At 39.7% G+C, this 24,210-nt stretch overlaps 1 protein-coding gene across 1 annotated transcript in view; it reads left to right on the forward strand.

Moving 5' to 3' along the window:
- The window catches only part of KLHL14 (kelch like family member 14), a 99,426-nt gene that overhangs the window by 51,908 nt on the left and 23,308 nt on the right, over nt 1–24,210 (forward strand). The window contains exon 4 of the mRNA XM_077135686.1: nt 18,899–18,988. Coding sequence (XP_076991801.1) covers nt 18,899–18,988 — 90 coding nt within the window. The remainder of the gene's footprint in view (nt 1–18,898; nt 18,989–24,210) is intronic.

The raw sequence follows: 24,210 nt of genomic DNA on the forward strand, positions 1-24,210 counted from the left end.
TTTCTCTTGATTTATTTCCTTAAATCTACCCTCAAACTGCAGTTATCACGGATTATTCGTGTGACTGTCCATACCACAACCTTGCCAGGAACTGATAATGCTTTGTCATATGCTAAAAGTGGGCCAGACTGAACCAAAATTTTCCGTTTTTCATCTCATTTAGTATGGCCCATATACACAACCGTGTTACATGAGAAGTTTTGACTGCTGGTCAACACCTTGCCCATAATCGCAGAGGCCCTACAGTTGGAAGACAGGATGTTCCTGTCTCAGTCTGAGTTCATCTTGCTCTTACAGGCTCAGCCCAGACTGCAGATGAGGAGAGCAAGATGAATAAAAATATGTAAATAACGAGAAATTAAGCCTGAAGCTTTAGGAGCCCTGATGCAAAAGGTTGACTGTTAAAAATTTAATATTTGAAATATATATACATAAACTGGACTTAAAAACTAATGTTAAAAAAAACTAAAGTGAAAACAGCCAATTTCTAAATATCAATTATATGAAATAAAAAGGATAACATTGATTGTTGAGATTTAAGCAATCCAAACACCTCACAATTTATAATCATATCACCCCATCCCCTCACCATAAACACATACCAAAACAATCAAAGTTTTTTCAGATCTGATATGTGATCAGTCTACTTACATTTTATCACTGCCCTTTGGCTTTGCCCACTCTCTGAAGATTTAAATAACTGAAGGCAGACTGAAAGGAGGTAACAGAAGAAACAGCAATGCTGGTATAACATACAAATTAGACCACCAGTCATTAAGTAATCATGACTTGACTATACCTGTAAATATAGTCATCGTTTATCATTATAGTCCAAGAAATCTTCCTCAGTTCATAAAAACTTTTGGCTTAAAATTACTTCTAAATGTCAGATGACTGTAATTCAGAGAATGAGAACATAAAATTAGTGTCTGTCTTTCAGAAACATTGTTATTGCCTTTTTAGTAAATTCACTGACTTTTTAGATTTTCCCATTGAAGATCCACCTATAAACATTTTTTCATCTCATTATTGCACAATGGAAATTGATTTTGAGCAGCTCATAGCTCAAAGACCTTGATTGTTTTTAATATTATCTTCCCCACTGAAGATGATCACCTGACTTTCTATAGTCATCTTTGACTATTAAGAATGCAGAAAGTTAGCTGCTACTGAGATGAGAAGCTATAATTCATAAAGCATCTAGGCTAAGATGACAAGAAACAGTAGACTATATGTTAAAACTACTTAATAAAAAAAAAAGATCACTCATAGTTAAATGCCTGTGTACCTCTAAAAATCTGAGAGAACACTTAAAAGTAAGCAAGAGGATTTTTTAATTCTTTTGTCTTTTTCCCTAAAATATCTACTTCTTAATTTAAAGCAACTAACCATTTTAAAAAGTGAATTTAATGATGGTTGACTAGTATGTGGAATTATATTCCCAACCATGTATGTACCATATTTAGAAATGCGAGTTTATATTGATGCATGGATCAAAGTTGCTTATAGACTAAAGAGCAGCAGTAAATTCTAGTTCCTTGCATCTCTGCCACATAGACACCACAAGACTTATCTACAAATCCTTCAAGACACTGGAAAATCTGACCCATTTTAAAAATCTGTCTTTGACAATATTAACATAGGCTATCCCTGCCAAGTATCTATCTGTCCATATGAGCTTCTAAAAGAGAAAGTAAACTATCTTATATTTGCCTCTGGGATTAAAGTTTAAAAGCAGGTTGCTATAAAGAGCTAGAGAATCAGAGATAGATTTTGGTCCAGCTGAAATATTTGGAATTACTTAGGAAGAGTAGAATAAAGAAAATAATAGTGATATTATTCTTCAAATCAGTATAATAAGCACCAAAAGAAAAAAGGAAAGAGAACCAAGATTTTAAAGAGATCTTCTTAATTTTTCTATTAGTGGTGTAGTTTTCCTTTGTTTTTGTTGGCCTTGGAGCACCATATCTGAGCTTAGTTCTTGATTTTTCAGGGGGGCAAGCAAAGAACAGTGTACACCATCTAGTGGCTGAGTTCAAAATTGCAGCAATTGAGGAAAGGGAAGTTTGACCAGGATGCAGCGATGGACATCTGCCGCCATGGCAATTAACACACTTACTTCTTCCATCATTTGTCTGAGTGCCCGGGGCACACTGAAGTTGTTACCGTGAATGCCAGGAGGAACCTCGGAGCACACAAAAAGTGTCAATCTAGGAAGTTAGAATCTTACTTTATTCCCACTATGTTTCTGTAATTATTCTGCTCTAATGAGAAGTTTTTACTTGCCTGCTTAGTATCAGAATTAATATTACTACTGCAGCACTTCGCTATACAATAAAGTGAGCAACTTGGATGAAAGAGGAAATAGGTTCCACTTGTGATCATATGCTAAGTGACTTGCTTCTCTAAATCATCATCTGCTGAAGCTGTGGTCGCCAGTCTCTGAACTCCTGGGGAGCCATGGAGCTAACACACGGGGTCCTTGAATCCACAATCAGTAGGCATCTTCTCTAGAAGTCTTTTTTACATACACAGTAGATATAAATCCACTGTATATATATATACATACACTGCATATATATAGTGTGTGTGTAATCTTTTACATACACTGCATTCACCACTGAATCCAGAGGTGGAAACAGTGTAATGGTGGATTCCAATGTAATTAGTAAAACATCATTACTAAATTACTAGTTCCTTTATTGTGCATTTTCCATCAGTAGATATTCATACATCACTCGCACCCAGGAATCCACAAAATGTATCTATTTATATGTATAAATTTATGTGCAAATTGTATAAAAAGTAAAAGTCTAAAACATAAAATAGTCCTCATTCAGCAGTCCCACTTCTAGGAATTTGTTCAAAGGACATCATTCACATGTTCAAAGACAGCCATTTCAGAGTTGTTTATGATAGTGATAAATTTGAAACAAACGTCAAAGTTTAACAATTAGAGATTATTGAATAAGTTTTAGTTCATCTGTACCAAAAAATATAGCATATTGTATTAAAAATATTTCTGAAACTATTAATAAAAGTTGTTTACCATAGATTTTTATGTGAAAAGAGCAGATTATGAAGTGTCTATCAAAATCCGTTTTGTACTTGTGTCCTAGTTTCCTAGGGCTGCCCATATAAAGTGTCACAGATTGGATGACTTAAAACAATGTATTTGTTTTACAGTTTTGGAGGCTAGCAATCTGAAACCAAGGTTTTGACAGGGATACACTTCCTTTGAAGCCCTAAGGGGAGAATCTGTTCCTTACCTCTTCGAGCTTCTAGAAGCATCTTGAAGACAATCCATGGCATCCTCCCCACCCCCACTCTCTATGTCCAAATTTCCTCTTCTTATAAGGACACCAGTCAAATTGGATTAAGGGCCCACTCTACTCCAGTAAGACCTCGTTTTAACTTGCCTAATTCTATCTGTAATGACACTATTTCCAAATGAGATACTAGGGATTAGGACATATTTGGGGGAGGGACACGATTCAATCCATCATAGTAATTATGCAAAGAACAATGTCTAAAAGGATATAATATATGCCAAGAGGAATAAATAACACATTTGTTCAAATGGAATGTAAGAGAAAGTGAGAAGTGAAGCATGACCCCAAGGTTTTTGTCCTGAGCAACTGAAGATCGAGTTGACATTGACGAAGGGGTAGAGAAGAGTATATGGAAGGGAAAGCCAGGGATTTGTTCGGTAAGTTGGAGAGCCCTAGTGATACCCAAATGAAGATGGGTTGATGCATTTAAAGTCATGTGACTAGAGAACATCACCAAAATAGGAAGTGTGAGTGGAGGGGAGCAAAGATTTAAAGAGGCCAACCCTTGGATATGCCAAAGTTTATAGTTTGAAGAGATGAGGAGCAACCAGCAAAGGAGTCTGACCAGAGTCTGCCAATAAGGTAGAAGGAGAATCCAGAGAGAAGGCTCTCCCAGAAGAATGAAGAACGTATTTGAAGAACGATCCACTGTGTCCCATGCTACAGATAGTAGAGCGTGTGAGATGAGCACTGAAAAGTCACAGGGGATTTAGCAACACTGAAGCTATTTAACAAGAGCTGTTTCAGTGGCGAGATGAAGCTAAAAGACTAAATTACAAAGGGTTTAAGTGAAAATGGGAGGAGAAAATTGAAACATATGAGTAAAGACGGTTCTTTTGAGGATTAAATATGCAAAGGGAAATAGAAATAGGAGAAGTAGGGGAGGGAGGATATTGTTTTAAGAAAAGCCCTTTTTAAAAAAAGTGGGTAATGTAAAAGCATGTTTCTTTGCTGATAGAAAGATCAGATAAAGAGGGGGAAATTAATGAGGCAAGACATGATAAAATTGGTGGGAAAAAATATCCTGGAGTGTTTGAGAGGGAATCGGACCTAGTATACAAATGGAAAGTTTGACTTTTCAGATAAGCATGGGCAGTCCATATACAATAGAAAAGGAGAGGCAGAGAGTATGTATACTGATGCAAATAATCTGGTAGGTATAAAGCTGGGAGCCAGTGGGAGTTATTTTCTAAATGTTCCTATTTTCTTAGTGAAATGGAAAACAAGGTTATCAGCTAAAAGCAAATCAAGGAACAGGTGTTGGACATGTGAATAGTGTAAGCAAGGTGTTAAATGGCTATTCACAGGGGTCAGCAGACGTTTTCTGTAAAGTGCAAAATAGTAAACATTTTAGGCTTTGCAGGCCATTAGGCTTTTGTTGCAGCTATTCAGCTCAGCCGCTGGAGTGCAAAAGCAGCCATAGACTGTCCACAAATGGATGGGCATGACTGTGTTCCAATAAAACTTTATTTACAACAGAAGGCCGTGGGCCAGATTTGGCCCATGAGTCATAGTGTGTTAACCCTTGATTTAAGAGAAGGAGATAGTGACAGGTATAGGCAAGCATGGGGAGAATTTCAGAATTAAGAATGAGGCCTGTTCACATGGTGGAACAACTTTCTCCGGCTATATGCATTTGTGTGGGTGTCAGCATGGAGAAGAGGGGAGCTGGATATAACCGAGATTTGATTTTGCGAGGCAGTATAAAGCGTGGAGAAAGGGGAAGGAGAGCTGACTCTGTGTGCCAGGAAAGGATCACTGAGCTGAGAGATGGAATACAAGCTGAGTCAAGAGGGAAGTGAGGGCGAGAGGATGAGGGACAGCGAAAAGGAGGCAGGTTCCGTGGCTTGCAGGCCTTCCTGTTGCGTTTGATGCTCCAAACCTTTTCCTGAGAAAAGAAGACAATTCATTAGCTATTTTATTGAAGAGGAAGAGCTTTAAATAGTGATTCAAGTTGTATTAGGTGACAGCGCATAGAGGTTTCTTCATTCCGCAGGACGGATGTAATGCTACTCCGCTTTGCCTCATGGGAGTGATGTTTGAATGAAAGCCTTGATTGCAATAACAATATCTGGTTTCTTAGTTATTAGGATTTCTCCCTTTCTTCTTCCCTTTTGCTATATAAACCTGGTCTTGCCTACTCCCCCTCTCCGAGTAATACATAGGCACATTGTTAGGTTTAAGTTCATGCTCTTTGTTTTTTCCCCTTTTGGGGTCCCTCTCTCCCATTTCTGTGTCTCTTACCTTTCCACGTGACTATTTAATTTTTCTAAACTTGCACATATTTATAGATCTTTCTTTCATTGAGTTTATACATTTTATACATTGAGTTTATACGTTGTGGCTTTTAGTTTAGCAGCAAACCCAGGTGATGAAGGAATGTTAATAGGCTGTCAGGACTCAATCTATTTGTCTTTCGCACTGTTCATGCATTATGTCCCTCCTTAAATTCTTCCAGGTCTCTCTACTAAGAGCAGCAGACTTTTTCTTATTCAGGGACCTCTGCCACCTTATCTCTCATGATTTTTCCAGCTTTACATCCCATTGCTACTCAAAACTCACTTTACATCCCAACCCCACCAAGCTGCTAACAACTCCTCAGCCACCGAGCCTGCTTGCACACAAATGGCATTGACTGAAATTCCCAGAGCTCCTCCCCATGTGTCCATTTTCCCACCCTCCCTTCTAAGGCCCAACACAAGTCCACCTTTAGTTAACATTTTCCAACATGAACTGAAAAAAAAAAAAAACCCTCTTCTCTTACCTCATCCTTCTCTGTACTTTGGCCTTCTAGCACTTCGCCCACTAGAGTCTGCTTTGTGTCACATTTGCACGTGCAGGTAAATTGTTCCTCCACTGGATGTGAGCTCTGAGAGTCAGGGACTGTCCTAGCTGTTTCAAGCACAACACATAATAGGTGTTATATATGCTTGTTAAAATTAAATGAAGTCTCTTATCCTTCTCCTGTGTTGTGTATTGTTAGGAAAAGAGTTTAAGCCACTTTAAGCATCATCATATAACTTGAAATTTGGGGGGGCTAGTGTCACTTCATCCTACGGACATGATCAGATGAGATCATCTTCTGGGAACTATACATTCCTACCTAAGTCAGTACAACATTTTGATTTAGTTCTCTATCAGATTCATGCTTTAACAATTTAATCCTTTTATATATCAGCAAGTTAATATAGTGAGTGAAGGAACTTTGGAGATGTTTTGTGCCTTGTAAAATTAATCAAGGTGAGAATATTTGGTGGAGAAACTAGGGAAAGGTGACAATAAAGGAACTAACTTTTATAGTACGCCTGTAATGAGTTTGGTACGTTATGTAAGTTATCCAACTTAATTGAATTCTGACAATAGCCCTGTGAGATAGATATTATAATCCACATGTTACTGATGAAGAAAATTGAGACACCTAAACTCAAACAGTTAAATGATATCAAACTTAGGTCTGTATGACATTATACTGCCTTCTATGATAAGAGGCAAATTATACATAAATCTCCAAATATTGAACCAAGTAGCTAAAGTTACATGCTTATTGAAAGATGATTTCACCTTAATCAAATTACTTTGAAATTTAAACATATAGAACATTTTGGTTGCAAGTAACAGAAATCCAATTAAATATAATGGACTATGTTTCATTCATTTGACAAATATTTATTGGACAACTGCTATGTGCAAGACCTTTTTCTGGGCACTGGGGATTTAGTGATTAGCAAGACGTTCCTTTCCTGCCTTGTGCAGTTAATATTCTAGTACAACAAACAAACAAAAAATTATGCAATGTTAGGCATGGCAAGGTAAGGTGACAGGGGAGACCTTTTTTTAATGGGATCGTAAGGGACAGCCTCTCTCTCTAGTAGACACCTGAATAAAGGGAAAGAACAAGCCATGAGAATATTTGAAGGAAAAACATATGGAGTAGGGAGACTAGCAAAATCCATAAAATAAGAACATGTTTGGGGGTTGAGGAAACAGCAGGGAAGCAGTGTATCTGGTGGAGTATTAGCAATGAGGAGAGTGGAAGCCGGGGGCCAGAACATACCATTCCTGTAGGCCATTCTGAAAACTATTAAATTTATTCTAAGGAGAAGGAGGAGTAAAGGAGGGACAGAATAGGAGTGAATGTCATCATCTGAACTTAAGTTTTAGAAGGTTCATTCTGACTGCTTAGGGAGGAATAAAACAAAAGGGGGACAGGAATACAAGAATGAAAACTGTTAGGGGGCTATTGGAAAGGTCCACAGAAGAAAGAGAATGTACTGGGCCACATAAAACCAAGAGGCAGATGGCACTGGCCTTAGGGATGGCTAAGAAACATACCTCAAGATCCTATTAGAGTGTCTCTCTGTAGGTATCATTTCTCCTTACTGCATGATCTCCTTCACTCAGACCTGCCTCTCCAGGTGGGGAGGACATAGCTTCCATGATCCATGACCAGAAAAGAAAGGGTTCTTGCTGTCAGCTCCTATTTGAAAAGCACCTGTGAAGGGCCTGGCTGGGTTCTTGTGACCATCCCATGGCCATCACTCACTTGAGTCCAAGGCTGTCATCATGGACCCAGCCTCATGGCCCAGGTAATAGGGTGCCCTAGTGGTAGTTAGAAGGGGCAGGATCAAAGAAGTTTGCCCAAGTGACTGTGTGATTGTGAAAACCTTGTTCTGATGCTCCTTTATCTGTGATATAGACAGATGAGTAAAACATATGGATTAAAAATAAATAAATAATAAGAGGAACAAATGTTAAAATAAATTGGGTAGAGGGAAATACTAGTGGAAGGGAGGTTTAAGGGGTATGGTATGTATGGGCTTTTTCTTTCTTCTTCTTATTTCTTTTTCTGGAGTGATGTAAATGTAAGTGAAGTGATCATGGTGATGAATATACAACTATGTGATGATATTGTGAGCCATTGATAGCACACCAAGTATGGAATGTTCATATGTTAAGAATGTTCGTGTTCTAGGTTGATTGGTTGTATTCATAAAAATTTAAAAAAAAAGAAGTTTGCCCTTTCTTTTGTTTTTTTAAAGATGAGGAAACACCCACAAGGAAAACAGAAGAATATAAAAGCTAGGGAGGAATTGAAGGTGGCACATCAGTACTTGACTAAGCCAAGACCCGTTGACTTCTCCCTTCTTTAGATTTCATTGTCACAAAACTCCTTCACCATTTATTCTTTCCAGATGATCTTAGATGTGTTGGTATGAGTGTCTCAACTAGATTGCAAATTTCCTCCCAAAATAAAAGGGGCTGCAGTGTCAATTTCTCTGGTAAGTCCTCTCACACCTCTGTTGGGAGGGTTGGATACGAAAGGATTCTCAGGAAAGATTTGCACCTTAACTCCAACCAAAGGACATCTGCAGACCATGCTTCTCCAGCTAAAAGTCTTTCTCAGGCATCTAAGCAACACTTGCATATCAAGAACAATTCCTCTTGTCGTAAAAACATATATCCAGAAAGAACAAGTTTCACATTTAGGGCCAACTGAAAACAACTTGATTTGTTCCAACCACTGATTTTTAAACCGTCTCTGTTGGATGTCTCTTCTCTCCCCAGAATTTTTGGTCATTAAATCAAAACCTTATTTTCTAAACACAATTGAAATTTCTCTGTCTCCTTTTGAATCAAGGGTCCCCAAGACCAGCTTCAGGTCTGGTGATTCTTTAGGAGGACTCACAAGACTCAGCACTTAGCAAATACTCATACTCACAGCTATGATTTATTACAGCAAAGGGATAGAAAGCAAGATCAGCAAAAGGAAAAGTCACATTGGGTAAAGATGGGGAAACCAGGCCTGAGCCTCCTCCAAATGTCCTCTTCCAGTGGAGTCCCAGAGGATTTCCTACAGCAATGCGTGGAGACAACACATATGACATGCTGTCTTCCGTGAAGCTCATTAGAAAATCAGTGCCCAGGGTTGTCATTAAGGGTTGGTCACGTAGGTGCTCTCTGCTTAGCACGTATCAAAATTCAAGACTCCCAGAAGGAAAACAAGTGCTCGTTGTAAATGATATTTGTGTGAAAAAACAGTTTAGGCACAGTGAGCCCCCCTATCAGTTTGGGGAACGATAGGAACTTTACTGAAATCCAAGTTCCCAAATACCATGCAGGGGCTAACCTGGTAATCAGGCCTTTCTAAGCGTAGCAGTCTCAAGTCTGATACTTTAACACTTTTCTGCACATGTCTGGTGACATAAGCATGTATAAGGCTGACCTGCCCTCGAGGAAATCAGTCATGCTGATTGAATCTGGCCCCCCCACGGATAGGACTGGAGGAAAGGGAGGCAAAGAGAGGAAAGCTCTTATTTGTCTGGTGTTTGTCATACCTAGCTTTCGCGTTCTTTAGGAAGCAGATGCTATAGAGCTGTTTTCTGATGAGCTGCTTTTATGGGCTCTATTGGGAGCACCTCTCTGAAGACTCCTCACTGAACCACTTCCCTGCACCCCGGACTATCCACCACTCACCTTCTGTTAGGGTCTTATCTGACCGCTCTTCCTCCTGGGTGGGTGATCCGTTCAGGACAGCCCTAGCCCACAGGAAGCAGGTCTCCTCAGCACAAAGGAAGCCCCTGGGTAACCTCTGCTTCACCAAATCCAGAAGCGAAGGCCTCTCCCACCCCACACTCTCCCTTCACACTTCGCTTCTCAGACAACTCCTCTTGCCTTCAGACTTTTCCCTATACCTGCCAATCTCCAGGAGGTACAGAAGAAACGCATGACCCAAGAATTCTTCCAACACTTTCTTCTTTAGTCTCTGAAGATTCTGTCATTTGCCTTTGGGGTGGGAGGTGAGGAGCGGGGGAAGCATTCTCTTCAAGTCCTATGGATGTAAAATGCACAGTACTCCCACAATCTCCCACAAACTTTCTCTTAAAAAAAAAAAACCCTACAGATTTTCTTCTTCATCACTGTATAGGAAGACTACAGAGGCATGCATGCACACACACACACACACACATGCACACACAACCCCTTCAGAACCAGTTTGGGGGCTATATTTTAGCAAGTCCTACATAGATGGCCTGGCATGTATCTTTAGATTAGCTGCAGTATTAGTGACTTGGCCTAAACTCCAAGACAGGAGAAGTGCCAATATTCACACACACTCAGAAGCATATTCATAAATAAATAATACCTAACATTCAGAGAATGCTAGTTTTGCAGTAAAATACAGTACCAAAGAAAGAAGAAAAGGGATTTTCCATATTCATCATATTGCCCTATGTGTTTCTCTCTTCTGGCCTACACAACTCTAGTTCCCTACTTTATCCCAGCGATACAGATGTTAGACCTTCTCAAAAGCGGCTCTAGGTACCTCCTCATTGCCCTGACCACTCACCTTGGCCTCATCTCCTAATATGATGGATTACACTTGAATTCCTCTTGTTATGAGCTGTTAACTCAATTTGATCTTGATGGCCCAGCCCGACTGCTCTAGTGTCCTATTGGACATAAACCATACATGTAGATTTGTATGGATTTCTCCTGAATCCTTGAAGTGAAATATTCTTTGAAATCAAATCAGCGCAATAGAACCACTAACAGACTGAAGCAGATGGAGTAGGCATGGTCAGCAATTTAAAAGGAGCAAAAGTATCACTCACAGTTCCGATAATGCTACCAACTGCTTCCAGAACTATTCGTGGCTACAAATGTTGAGAGAGATTTAATTAGAGCAGAGGCCATGATGGCTGGTTCATCCAAGGAGAGGGTGCTCAGGAGAGGGATTGAACAGGGGATTAGGATGGTTGTCTGAAAGTACCTTGCAGATAATAAACTATTCCTTTTATTTGCTCCCGTATTCCCCACATTTCTCCTAGCCTCCATGACCCACTAAAATAGTTGAAATTGTTATAATGATCATAATAGGAGAACATTTTAGAAATTAATCAAATTTCAATAATCTGTTTTTAGAAAATAATGTAATGAAAATAATATCACTAGGACTTAACCCAAGGCTGGCAGGCACATAGTTGGAGCTCAATAAATATTTGCTGAATAATGTTCCTTTTATTGATAATGACTTTTGCAGCTGTGACAGGCTGGAAAATCCCTTTTTATCCTTAGATTTAACTTAAGCCTCACTTTCTCCCTGAAGTTTTAGTCATTTCCTCCCTCGTGCTCTTCTCTTAGAGCTCTCTGTGTTCTATTTTTCAGTTTACATGTTCTCTCTCTCGCCACTGTGAGTCCTCCATTCACAGCTCCCAAAACCTGATGCATATATATATTTTTTCCAGAATGTATATATCTTGAACTCACATAACTTTGTCTCCAATGGGAGACTTCTGGCTGAGTGTGTGCAGAAGAAGTTGAGGGTAGGAGAGAAAGTGCTGGCAACCTTTGGGTTAATTCAGGACCCCAACCAAATCATCACTGGATTCAGACCATACGAATCTCTTAGGGAGCTTAATTTTCCAGTCTATCTATAGTCATCAAATTACTCCCAAATCTGTAAACCATTGCTATTTATTTGTGGTTTGCAGGCGTAGTAGTCCAAACATAATAGAAAATTAAAAAAAATAACAGTACCTTTTCCTTGGGTTATTTATTCAATAAATATTTACTGAGCACCTGCTAAGTAAAAGGCCTTTCACCGTGTGTCTGCTTTCATATGTAGGGGTGCATTGACTACGTTGCTAGATTCCTTGCAGAAAGACTGAATAGTAGGATTAAGCTAACCAGTAAATGCCTCAACATTTATGTCTCTCAACTGCACTTTCAATAAAGTTGAAGATATTGTAAAAACCTCCACAAGCCCATGGCAGGGTACACTTATTCAATATTATCGGTGTAAAGCGTTTTTACCAGGTTCTATTTGTTTTCACCAGCATGTAATTGCTATTTGAATTTGCTTCAATGAGTAAATATTTCACAAATATATATTCTAGCAATATCACACTTCCAAAATATCATCATTTGTTTAAGCAGTTTAGACAACTCCATAGAAAAGAATACTTTAAAAACAGAAAACATGGAATTATAGGTAACATAAATTATGAAATCAAAACCCAACAGGAAACTGTGGAAAACACAAATGGATTTTAAATGTACGAAAAGGTGCTCAACCTCGATCATAATTTTAAATATAAATTTAAATTGTAACTAGATACCAATTTTTCACCTAGTCAATTGTATTGGCAAAGGTACAAATGTAAAAATGGTTACAGCTTGGCAATTTTCAGTCAAAATGTAATATGCTCCCATCCTTTGGCCCAGAAATTTCTCTTGGAGGAATTCATCCTACAGATAAACTGCACACATGTATTGTATGTGCCTCCGGGAACCTTCTGCCCAGCGCTGTTTGTACTGGGAGCAGCCTTCAGCACGTGGCCGACTTCCATCCCCTGCTCTGCTTCCAGGGGGGCGCCTCCGCATCAGCCTCCATCATCTCTCACCCAGACCACAGAAGGAGACCCCTCCTGATCCTCTTTGGTTCCCTCCTGCACCCCGACAGCATCAAGGTGTAATCAGAGTCATCCTTCTAAAACATAAGTCAAACCGTGTCATTCTGCTCCTTAAAGCTCCACCAATGGGTTGTACGATGGTGGCTCAGTGGCAAGAGTTCTTCCTGCCATGCCTGAGACCCGGGTTCGAATCCCGGTGCCTGCCCATGCAAAAAAAAAAAGATCTCCACCAATGCCTTTCCATCACTTGAAATAAAATCCACACCCACGAGACCCCATGCCTGCCAGCCTCCTCATCTGGGTTCGTGCCTCTGTGCCCTTTATTCTTGATGCTCCAGATATACAGCCCTTCTCTCTGCTTCTCAGGCACATTTCCTGCCCATTCCAGGGACCTCTGCAAATACACAACCACCACCACCACCGCCTTGTTTTCTCCTCTCGTCCTTCAGATCCTAGCTCAAATGTCACCCCACAGAGATGCCTTCCTGATGGTCCCAGCTAGTGTAGCAACAGGCGCTCACCCTCTAGCACATCCTGCATTTCATGTCTCTTTATATTTGCCATCACCATCTGACAATGTCCCTATTCACCATCCATTTGTTTGTGCTGGTCTTTCCCCTTATTCATGATCCCTCTTTGAGATGAGGGATCTTGTCTGCTTCGTTCACTGCTGTATTATCAGCACCCAGAGCAGTATCTGGCACACAGCGAGTATTCAGTAAATATTTGTTGATTGAACAAATAAATAGCCGTCAGAAGGGACTGGATAAATTATAGGCTATCCATCAAATGGAACACTGCAGAGATGTTAAAAAGAATGCGGTGGAAGACGCTTCAAGGGTTATCATTTGACCACGCCTGTGACACCATCGCATCTGCCCTTGACCTCCTTGCCAGGCCTCATCTCGGCTCTCTCGGCTCCTGGTCTTAATAGTTCCATGCTTGTGTCTCCAGCCTTGGTGCTTGCTATTCCCTGCACCTACATCCAGCGTGGGTCCCTCTCCCATGTTGGTCAGTGCTCTGCTCAGAAGTCATCTACTCAGAAAAGCCTTCCCTGACCACTAACAAAATTCACCACCCCTCACTCCCTTTCCCCTGACCCTGCTTTACTTTTTCTCAATGTCATTTGACACAAAAGCGCCTCTTGATCTATTTTGTGTTTATTTTGTGTTTCCATTGACTAGACGGTTCCTTGATGCTGCTAACCAGGACCTCCCAGCACATAGAATAATTGCCTGGCATAGAGCAGCAGGTCAACAAATATTTGATGAATGGGGAATGAATGAATGGTTAAGTGGAAAAAAACAAGGTACTGAACAGTATTACTATTTGTGTTAAATAAAAGTCTTTACGGAAACCCAAGACCATAGTAACAGGGTGGCCTCTGTGGTAGAAAATTAAAAGACGGGGAAAGGGATGAGAGGGAAACTTCTTGGTCCTGTACATTGTTTTTTACATTTTCTTTTACTTTTACCATAGGTATTGCTTACTGTTTTAAAAAAAAAGTGAGAAATGTGTTATTTTGACAGTTTTTCAATGCTATGCATTTGTGGCCAAAAGGAAGTCAAGACCCTTATAAATGGTGTATCTAGATGATAAATATTCAGCAGCCATTTATTTAGCAATCCAGTATTCTTGGCACAGCCCTATGCAATCTCTCCTCTGGTTGTTCATGACTGTTTGTAAGTTTCTGCATTTTTCAGGTATAAAATACCTTCTTTAGATATCAAAATATGGGGAGAATAGAATAGTGTGGCTCTCTAGCAGGATACGGTCTTCATCGATACAAACAAACCCACTAGAAATTTTAAACATCAAGAAAAGAGCCTCTGTGTTCAAGATATTTCAAACCTTGCTTGCAAGATTGAAATAAGCCCTAATTGTTTAAAAAGAAAAACCAAAAACCTTCTGCTAATAGACTTAACCCCTCCTTAACTGGCTGATCTGTTCAGTTTTTTTGTTCCATCAAACAACTGCACCCTACTTTTTAAAAACTATCTGAATATCCAGACTTATAAATTTAAAAAGAAGTAAGGAGTGTCTACTTGTTTTACTTAAGGATTCCCTTAAATATCAAGCCGATAAACACATTTAAAATATGATTCAATATAAAAATTATACACAATTTCAGGAAACCGTCATTGAACACACAGGTACTCAGTAATTACTTGCTGGTTGGATGAACATACCTATTGAAAATCAGTAGAGTGAAATGGATAAGAGCGTGGTTTGGGATCCAGATATCCCCATGTTTGGCTTCTCTCTCTGCTATTTCCTAGCTGAGCATGACCTTCACAAAGTTACTTAACCTTTCAAGGCCTCAGTATTTCTTATAGAAATAAAATGGATGAGTCAAGTCTCACTTGTCGTTAGCTGTGAGTGTTAAATGAAATAATGTAGGCAAAGCCACCCACACCACACAGTACCTGGAAGACAGTAAATGTGTGGCCAGTGGTAGTTACTATGGTGGAAAGTAACACAAAATACTATGAGGGTTTGATTCTCAGTTTTTCATAGCCACAGAAACCAATTTTTATCCCAAGACATGATATTGCACCTATACAATGAAGAATAAAATACTCTGTTTAACTGAGATTTTTATGGCCTTAAAATTATGGGAAAACAACAAGTGTATAAGGTGATTATGGCAGATATTCGGCTTGTGACAGTTGCTAAGTTCTATTTAGCATGTGATGATTAATGTCATTCTGCAGAGTAAATGCTGTGACTTAATGTCTTACCTGCTTAATAGTATTACCTGCTGCCTACTTCTTAATTAAAAATATTAAATGTAAATATTGTAATTAATTTCCCAGATGAGAATAGAATGCTGAGCGAGAAAGGCAAAAATGATGCAAATTGCTTCAAATTTAGAGATTAAATGGATGTGTTCCCTCAGACGATAAAGGGCTTCATCTTTTCCAATTTTCTGGCTTTTTCCCTCTTTCTTTCTAGTGCTTCTGGTTTCTTTAATAAAGTTGAGAATTCTTACAAAGGGCCTTATAAACACGTGTTATTGGATTTTAAATCTGATTTGAAAGTGCCTCTCTCCTACTCCCTCTGAGTAAAGTGACCTTTTTAAATGGAGGGAAGTGGGTTTAGATGACAGTCATGATAAATGCGGTCATGTTCACTCAATAAAATAAGGCCCAGTGCATTTGAGGATAAATCAGTGAAATGTACAGCCCCACCTGTCTGTCTCCATCATTCATTTCCACTGTCACTTTCACAGTGGCTGATGGATCACAGTTGCTGTAAAATTAGACAGCCTTTAATCTCATTTCATCCTGATTAGCTTCTCTTTACCCTTTCCCTCTAACTCACTGACTGACACGCTAAAAACTCACACTGGGCTGTATATGAACACGGAGTACAAACTTCTCCTCAAATACCTTCTAGTGATGGCAAGACGGTTTTTCACCTCTGCGGAAATCTGGAAAGGACCTGGCAGGTGTTAATTGTCATTTAAAAGATAATCAATAAGTGCTGTCCTCAGTGCCATTTTGAACAGTTTGTTTGCCGTTGCTGAATGCCATATTTATTTTGCTTTCCTTTGGGTTTAATCAGAAGTCGAAGAAATCAGGGCTTTTGCAAACCTCGAGCATTGATTCAATATAGATTTTCTTCTAATAAATTTAGGACCATTTTACATTCAGAGTAATTTCAAGGAGTTATTTATATGCATTTATAGCCTCTCAATCCACAGAAACAATTCAGAAAAGGCAGTAATTCAGAAATGAGACTACTGAAATACTCAAACAAGAAATACAGCATGCAAGGTTTTAAAACAAGAGTAAATGTGTAAATAGATGAGGATATCTTCCTACTTGAAATAGGACTTTACCTTCTTTTCTCTTATTTTGAAGAGTTCAACAGTTAGCTTGTGTGCCATAGTTTTGTTTGCAGAAAGCATAACAATAGAGGTATTCAAATGAGAAAGAGGCTTAAAAATAAATCATGTATTATTTCCTTCACTTAATTTCTGCTTGCTGAACGGAAGCCAATGAATGGCAAGAACGAAATACAAGCATGATTCTATTTTTGGAAGATTGTGCTTTATTATAGAGCTAGACTTCTGGTTAAAAGAAAAATAATACAATGCTTCACTATTTGTAAGATTTGGACATTTAACTGATCTGAAGATAAAGTAAATATTCAAAGAGTGGTGGTCATTAAGTCAGTTGATTATCATCAATGGTTTCTATCCCCGCATTCGTATCTCATGGCAAACTGGTGCATGTGAGATTACAGCCAATATATAGAAGCATACACTGACCATATGATATTATGATAAACTAGAACAGCATCAGGCTGTTCACAGCATAATTTGGGGCTGCCTAGTTTTGTTTTTGGTATTTTAGAACAAGTGCCGTAACAAAAAAAAGATGGGTTAATAAAAAAAAAAAAAAGATGGTGGAAATGTATTCAACCTTAGTTGCTCATTGAACCCAGTATATACTCTGCCCTGATGGATTCAATCCTTCAGGTCCCTTAGAGTGAAAAGCATTTTCCAAACAGAGAAATGGAGGTCTGGGGAGTCTAAAGGGTCCTCCTGAGATGACTGTCTAAGTCAGCTGACCTAATTCCTGAACTGTACAAATCCACTGCCCACCCAATTTCTTCATTATCTCAAAAACTAAAGGCTCATGTAACCATGTCCTCTCCCTTGTGGATAAAAGTTCAAGCACAATGAACATTCACAGCAAAACATAAATAAATAGCTAAAATAATCAAAACGCACAAATCCTTTAGTAAGAAGCTTAAATGATCTGATTTCGCTGTTTCGGAAGTTGTTATAGGTTTCAAAGCTATGCCAGTTTCTTATTAGGTTTATTTGCATATCTTAGCCTGCATAGGTGACTTCTGAGAAAAGTAAAAGATAATAAAGCAAAATGAAATGAAATAAATAAATATCACCCCAAATGAGTCAGGTGCAAGATCGGCCCCTCTCCCTGCCCTCCTCTCTCTCCTCTCTCCCTTGCAGTCTCTCACTGTCGCTCTCAGCATTGGCAAAAGAGCACACAGTAAGAGCTGGCCCTGACTCACATTGATTTCCCACTGCACTGGTTTCTCAAGTGCTCTGTTGATCCGTGTCAAGCAATAAGTTCCCTGCCTGAGCATGCACATCACCTCCCCATTTGTCCTCACCTAGATTTAAGGTGCCCATATGATGAGCTGAACAAGGACATCATTTTTCCTCCTGATGTCACTGGGCCCAGCCACTGCATGTGAGATAACTAATGCCGTGTAAGTTTACATTTACCATATGAAATTATAATAGCAGAGACACACAGGGTGGCAGGGACAGCCTGTTCTGGCACTATGTGTCTCCTGAAAGGAAATAAATGTAAATGAGAACAAATGCAGAGAAATCGAGCTTCGATGGCTTTTCTAAATAACAGCCCCTCCTCACAGCCACCACATTTGGACAGAAAGAAGGGAGAGACGAGCAGTTATTTGTGATGGTCTTGACAGTTTTTATCTTTGTTACAGAAGAGCTCCTAAGCAGATAGATAGAAAATGTGTGATTGTGCAGCTAATGGCATTGTACAGGAAATTAAGCATATACATTTGGAGGAGGCATTAAATCAGCAGGACCTTAATTTAAAAACTTAAAACTGTATGGAAATTCGCCTTGCTCATTGCTGTGGAATAGAAAGCTACCAAGCTTCATGAGTCTGTTTATGCAAAGATTGCCAGCAAACCAAGTTTGGGCAAAACATCTTAATGGCTCAAAGTGGATTCAGGGTTACTTCTTCCAAGAGGTAGCCCCCAGCCCTGGCCATCTGGGAGTGTCAGTCATGGTTTCGGTATGCCATCCTTATTATCAGGCAGGTGGGAAGAACTCGGAGAATCAAAGGCATGCATAACAGGTTGTTCTTGGCTAATTTCTGGAATACCATTATGTCAAATTAATCCAAAGGGGTTGGATTTGAAACCACTGGGAACACGCCACTGAGCCACGGTGTATGGCTCTCTGGACCGGTGGGTGCCCTGCTCGGCTGCCTGCGCGCCCCCCTCCGCCTTCTAACTTGGTCTCACATTTTATACGCATTGGTGGAAGCAAATGACAAGCATGTCAAGATATCACGTCCTACGATTGGAAATTTCATGCATCTTTTTTCTCCTTCTTCTTCTTCTTCTTAATTCCAGTTATGCCATACAACAGTGCCCACCACTGTGTCGTGGAGGTAGAGAACTTCTTGTTCGTATTGGGTGGAGAGGACCAGTGGAACCCTAATGGTAAATATTGAACCATGTACTAGTCCATGTGCGGGGGCGAAAGGCACGTGGAGCATCGCACTTTTTAATTGCTCTGGGAAATAGATTTCTGTGCAGCTGGGACAGATGAGGTAGTCAGTGAATTGGGCTGACAGTCAGAGGGAAGTTCAATCATTGAGCTCGGAGAGGACATATGCAGCCGACCATTATTAGCTCCTTGACTGTCTGGGGAGTTGGCTTCGCAATGCTGCCCAGCCCCTCTCCTTATCCATCCCCTGAGGAATGCTGCAAGCATAAGCACAGACTCCCTAGAGACAGGTATCAAGCTGCTGCTAAGGCTTTGATCCACCTTTTCCACCACTTGTCTCCCATTTTATCAACATAATAACGTGGTTGCAATAAATAAGCATTGTCTCGGTTGTGCTTGTCAGAGTTGTAGCCGGAGCTATTTTGCAGCGTTTATTCCTTGAAACCCACTCTCGTTGCTGTACCTTTGGCAAGTGTTTCTTCCACGGATTACCCACCATCCTCCCCATTGGTGTGATTACTTCGTAAATTCATCACAAAGACAAATTAAACATTCTAACGTGCTTCCTAAGCTAAGCACAAAGAGAACACTGCGCCTTGCAAAATACACAAAATTATTGAGATATTTTTGGAATGCTTGCACATGAGGGAGGAGTTGCAGTTGTAGCCTTCTGTGTAACAAAGATAATTATGACTGAGACACCATAAAACAGCTTGCAGGTACACATTTTTACTTTAAAACCCCAGAACATCCAGCTGAAATTACATATACTGCATATATTTTATTGTGAATGCTCTCTTTCAGCATCTGCACCAAGGCAAATTATAGAAAATTGTTACATCTGTTCACTCTAGAAAATCTTAAAGGAAAACAATTCAGGCCACCCTCTAAGAACATTTCTTTCAAGAGAGGGGACATTCGTTTTCAAGACCTGCAGCTCTGCCACTTCATTCCCACCCTCACAGTGTAGGAAAGGAGATAAAGCAAGAATGATATTTAATATCTCTCCTCTAACTTATTTTTGTGGCAGTAGATTTGATCAGTTACCAGAAAACTCTGATGAACATACAACCCACTGTAAACTCTCTTTTACGGTTAAACTGATCCTTCCTTGGAAGTGATTTGAACTGAATGGAGCATTTGTAACTAACACACACAATGGGCAGTGCTCGTGTTTATGTCAGCAAAGAATCTCCAGAACATTCTTGTTGAAGGCCAGATTAAAAAATGAAGCAGGACAGGAAAAAGACTGGAAAGTCTGATTAAAGTACTCTCTCAGCCCACCTCTCTCCCAATACGATGAAAGAGGCCTCTTGGTTCAGGAACTCAGTTTTCCCACAAAAATAATAATTTCTCTACTCCTACAGGTCAGACTTGAATCAGCAGCACAGAAAATCTGCCCCTAGGCTTATACCAAAGAAAATAAACTGTAAATACTTGTTTGCCTTCTATCAAAAACACAGTAGGGAGAATGGGGCGGCAGAGTGGGGGGCGGGGGGCAGAGTGTAAAGGATGTATCTATTCCTGTTGTCCAGAGAATCGAGATTTTTCCCTTGGAAGGTATTCAGACCCTCATAAAGCCATGCCCTTGGACCACACTGATTTGCCACCCCCAACCCCCAGGAGCAGCAGTTTGGTATAAAGGCCTCAATGAAAATGCTCTTAGCAAAGAGGACACAAAACCCAGCACTGCGTTCACGGCAGGAGCGCCACGGAGGACACCCTTCACTCTTATCTCTCAGTGTCCCCCACGTGAAAACCCGTGTCACAAATTCTTGTCCGGCCAAAGAACTCAGGCACTGTGTGTTTTGAAGATTATTACTCATACTAATCAAGATGTAATGAGTCCCTTCTCTTTGCTTTAGCCCCCAGGAAACTCAGAATTAAATTTCAGTACAACTTTAATAACTGTATCCTAACTTTCCTTTTAGTCTTGATATGCATTTAACCTTTACTGCCTTTCAGTGTGTCTTGATTCTATGTCTTTATTTCCTATTATATTACATTCATTGAATTAAATTAACTTGCATCTTCTGTGGAATGGGATAGGATGTAAATAAACAGAGAAAGAAAATTACAAGAGCCAGTATATGGAGTAGTATTAAGTAGGAAGCTAATGGTAATAAGAAATCAAAAGCCAACGTCTTTCCCTGCTGGCCAAGGACCTGTTTTCTGAACTGTGGTTTTTGGAGAAGGACACTGAATAAGAAGGAAGAAGAGGAAGAGGGGAAGAAGGGGACTGGGGAAGGAGGGAAGACCCCCCCATTAGGCCCTACTTAATGAAAGAAAATGTCTGAAATGAAAAATGAGGTGCCGGGTCTGAGGAAAGCTCCTCAGAGCACTTCTCAGTATATTTTAATGACTGGCGAGTAGGTGTTAGTCTCTAAATTTTACTATGAAGAAACTGTAGATGTCACAGAATCTGGCACATAGTAAAGGCTAAGTAATTACTATGTATGAAAATAAACATAAATTTCAGGTTACATCACCATTAACTCCTCAAAACACCTCTGTAAAAGTGTTTATCTAAATTTTGCAAATGAAGAAATTGGGTAAATTGCCCAAGGTCATTCAGATAGTAAGTGACAAAAGAGAATTCAAACCTATGTGGTTTGGCTGCCAAGCCTATGCTTTTAACACTTTACTATCCTGCTTTCAAATTTTTATTGGGAGAGAGAAGGTTGAGTGAAAGTTTAAGTTGCAACTGGTCCTCAAGCCTCCCAGTCCTTTCTCCATACTGCATAAAATTTAATGGGTGTATTTTGACTTATGGAGATCTTAACTATACACTTTTCCCTTCCCTCTCACCCTGCCTGCCCCCTACCCACCCGACTCCCACATATGCAACTGGGTTTAAAGCTTAGCAAAACCGTATTGCTCACAGGTGGCCCCAGAGGGACTGGATAACCCAGTCCTCCATGGGTCTTATTCCAGAATAGCTAATTTAAGCCAAAGTTTAGTTGGCTTAATTAAAAAATAAAGCATGACAGGAAAAAGACTGGAAGGTCTGATTAAAGTACTATCTCAGCCCACCTCTCTTCCAATATGAAAGGCCTCTTGGTTCAACAACTGAGTTTTCACACAAAAATAATAATTTCTCTACTCCTACAGGTCAGACTTGAATCAGCAACACAGAAAATCTACCCTTATGTCAAGTATTAATTTTCTAGACACAGAGTTAAAGATCAAAATCATAGCTTGAGCTTTCTTCCCTAATTTTAATGGTTCATTCTACAGGCTTGCATTTCCACATCCCCCTCAAGCCCCAGCCTCCCCCCCAACCACCACCACCACTGCCACCAAAAAAGCTGCCAACCCTTGTGAGTAAAACACAAAGACTGCATTGTTTTCCATGGAGAGAGCATAAAGACATGAGCAAAATTCATATCTCCCAAGGACACACTCTTAATCACTTCACTACATTGCTTTCGTGAGTAATGGTGCCCAACAGTGACCAACGGAATCTCTATGGGATTCAAATTTCACTTTTAATTCTCACCCATCACTTGATTTTACTTTCTTGTACTTTTATACATCAGCTTTGTCCAACCTTTCTGTTATCTTTCCATTTTACTTAATGCCTGTTATTCTATTTATTATTAAAACATCATCATGATCATCTTAAAGGATTAAGTTAATGCATATCTTCCCCCCACGCAATTGTTTTTCATTCAGTCTTTATCCATGTAAAATATATCTGTTCAGCTTTAAGCAGAGCACATGCTATTTTATTTGTGTCCTTTTTTTCCACTTAGTTGATTCTGTGTGGTCAGGGTCCATAGAAGCAGAGCCTGAGACAGGTATTCCAATACAGAATCTGTACTTTCCAGCAAAAAAAAAAAGGGGGGGGGGGTGAAGGAAGCAGAATAGGCAAGAAAAGGAGCTAAGCAAGGATGTGGTCTCATCCAGGCTCTAGCTTCAGTCTGATCCCGTGGGGCAGCTCTGGAGCTTGCATTGCACCGAGAATTGGTTAAACCTTGAAGCAGTTAGGCCAGCCTTTTAATCCCCAGGATAATCAGTCAGCGGCTGAGACCTTCCCCCGGGAGAGGGTGGGTGGATTGGGGGTGGGCAATGAGGCAGCCTTTGCAGCTGAGGGCATTTTTTCAGAGTCGGAGCAGCTGTGACCAGGGGTGGCTGCACCAGTCTGGTAAAGGGAATCTGGGCTATTTACCAATAGCATCCACCACCTACCTTAAACATTTTCTATTGACTTCCTAGTCCCATCTATCTGGTCAACCATAATTGATTTGTTTTCTGTATTAATATTAGTATTTATTGAGTAATCATTATTTTCCCGGGACTTTGCATCAATCCATTTAATCCTGACAACCACCTTGTGAGTCGTGTTCCATTATTTCTCTACTTTTACTATGAGAAGACGAAGCCTATAGAGGTTAAATAACTTGCCAGGATACATAGCTTGCAAGAAGCTGAGCTGACCCTAACCCAATTTTCTTGGATCCCAGAACCTTAGTCTTTTACCACTAAACTACACTGTCATTTACTGAAAATTCATATTTGTGTAGATACTTAATCATAATCAGGCTTTTGCCATTAATCTTTGGAAATTAAATCAGTCTTGCATCACAGTGGAAAGTAGTTTCCCCTCACTTACAGAGAACTTTTCATCATTTCACTATTTAGAAAACTGTGAAGGACCCAATCATCTCAAAAATATGGGATTATCCTATATTAGAATAGCTCATGCAATTAAAATTAATACAAAAACTTATAAAGAATAACAAGCCTATGATAAAATTTAACATGTTTTCATTTTACTGCTGGCAGGGAGAAAAATTTAAAATCTATAAGTTCAATTATTATGTATATGTCAGTTCCAAAGGTGAAAATAGTACCTGAGATGCACTTCGTTGAATGACATCCAAAATTGCACATTTCAATACATACCCATAAAACACAAATATGATTTTATTTATTGACAGTCTTGCTTACAAGACCAAAGTCTGAGATCAGAAAACACATTAGTTACTGGAAATATAAGCTGAATACATATATAAGTTTATCTTCTCAGTTGTAGATATTAACTCCTATTAACTTCCTTCATGTCATTAGTGCTAGAATGCATTGTAATATTTTAATAGAAATGCATATATTCTATCAGTGCCCCACTTTATGGAGACCTAATTTACATTTGTCACTTACTGATGAATGACCCCAAAACAAACAGCCTGAGGGCCAGCCACTTCCTCGCCTT

Source organism: Tamandua tetradactyla, chromosome 18 (genome assembly GCF_023851605.1).
Source record: "Tamandua tetradactyla isolate mTamTet1 chromosome 18, mTamTet1.pri, whole genome shotgun sequence".
NCBI lineage: Eukaryota > Metazoa > Chordata > Mammalia > Pilosa > Myrmecophagidae > Tamandua > Tamandua tetradactyla.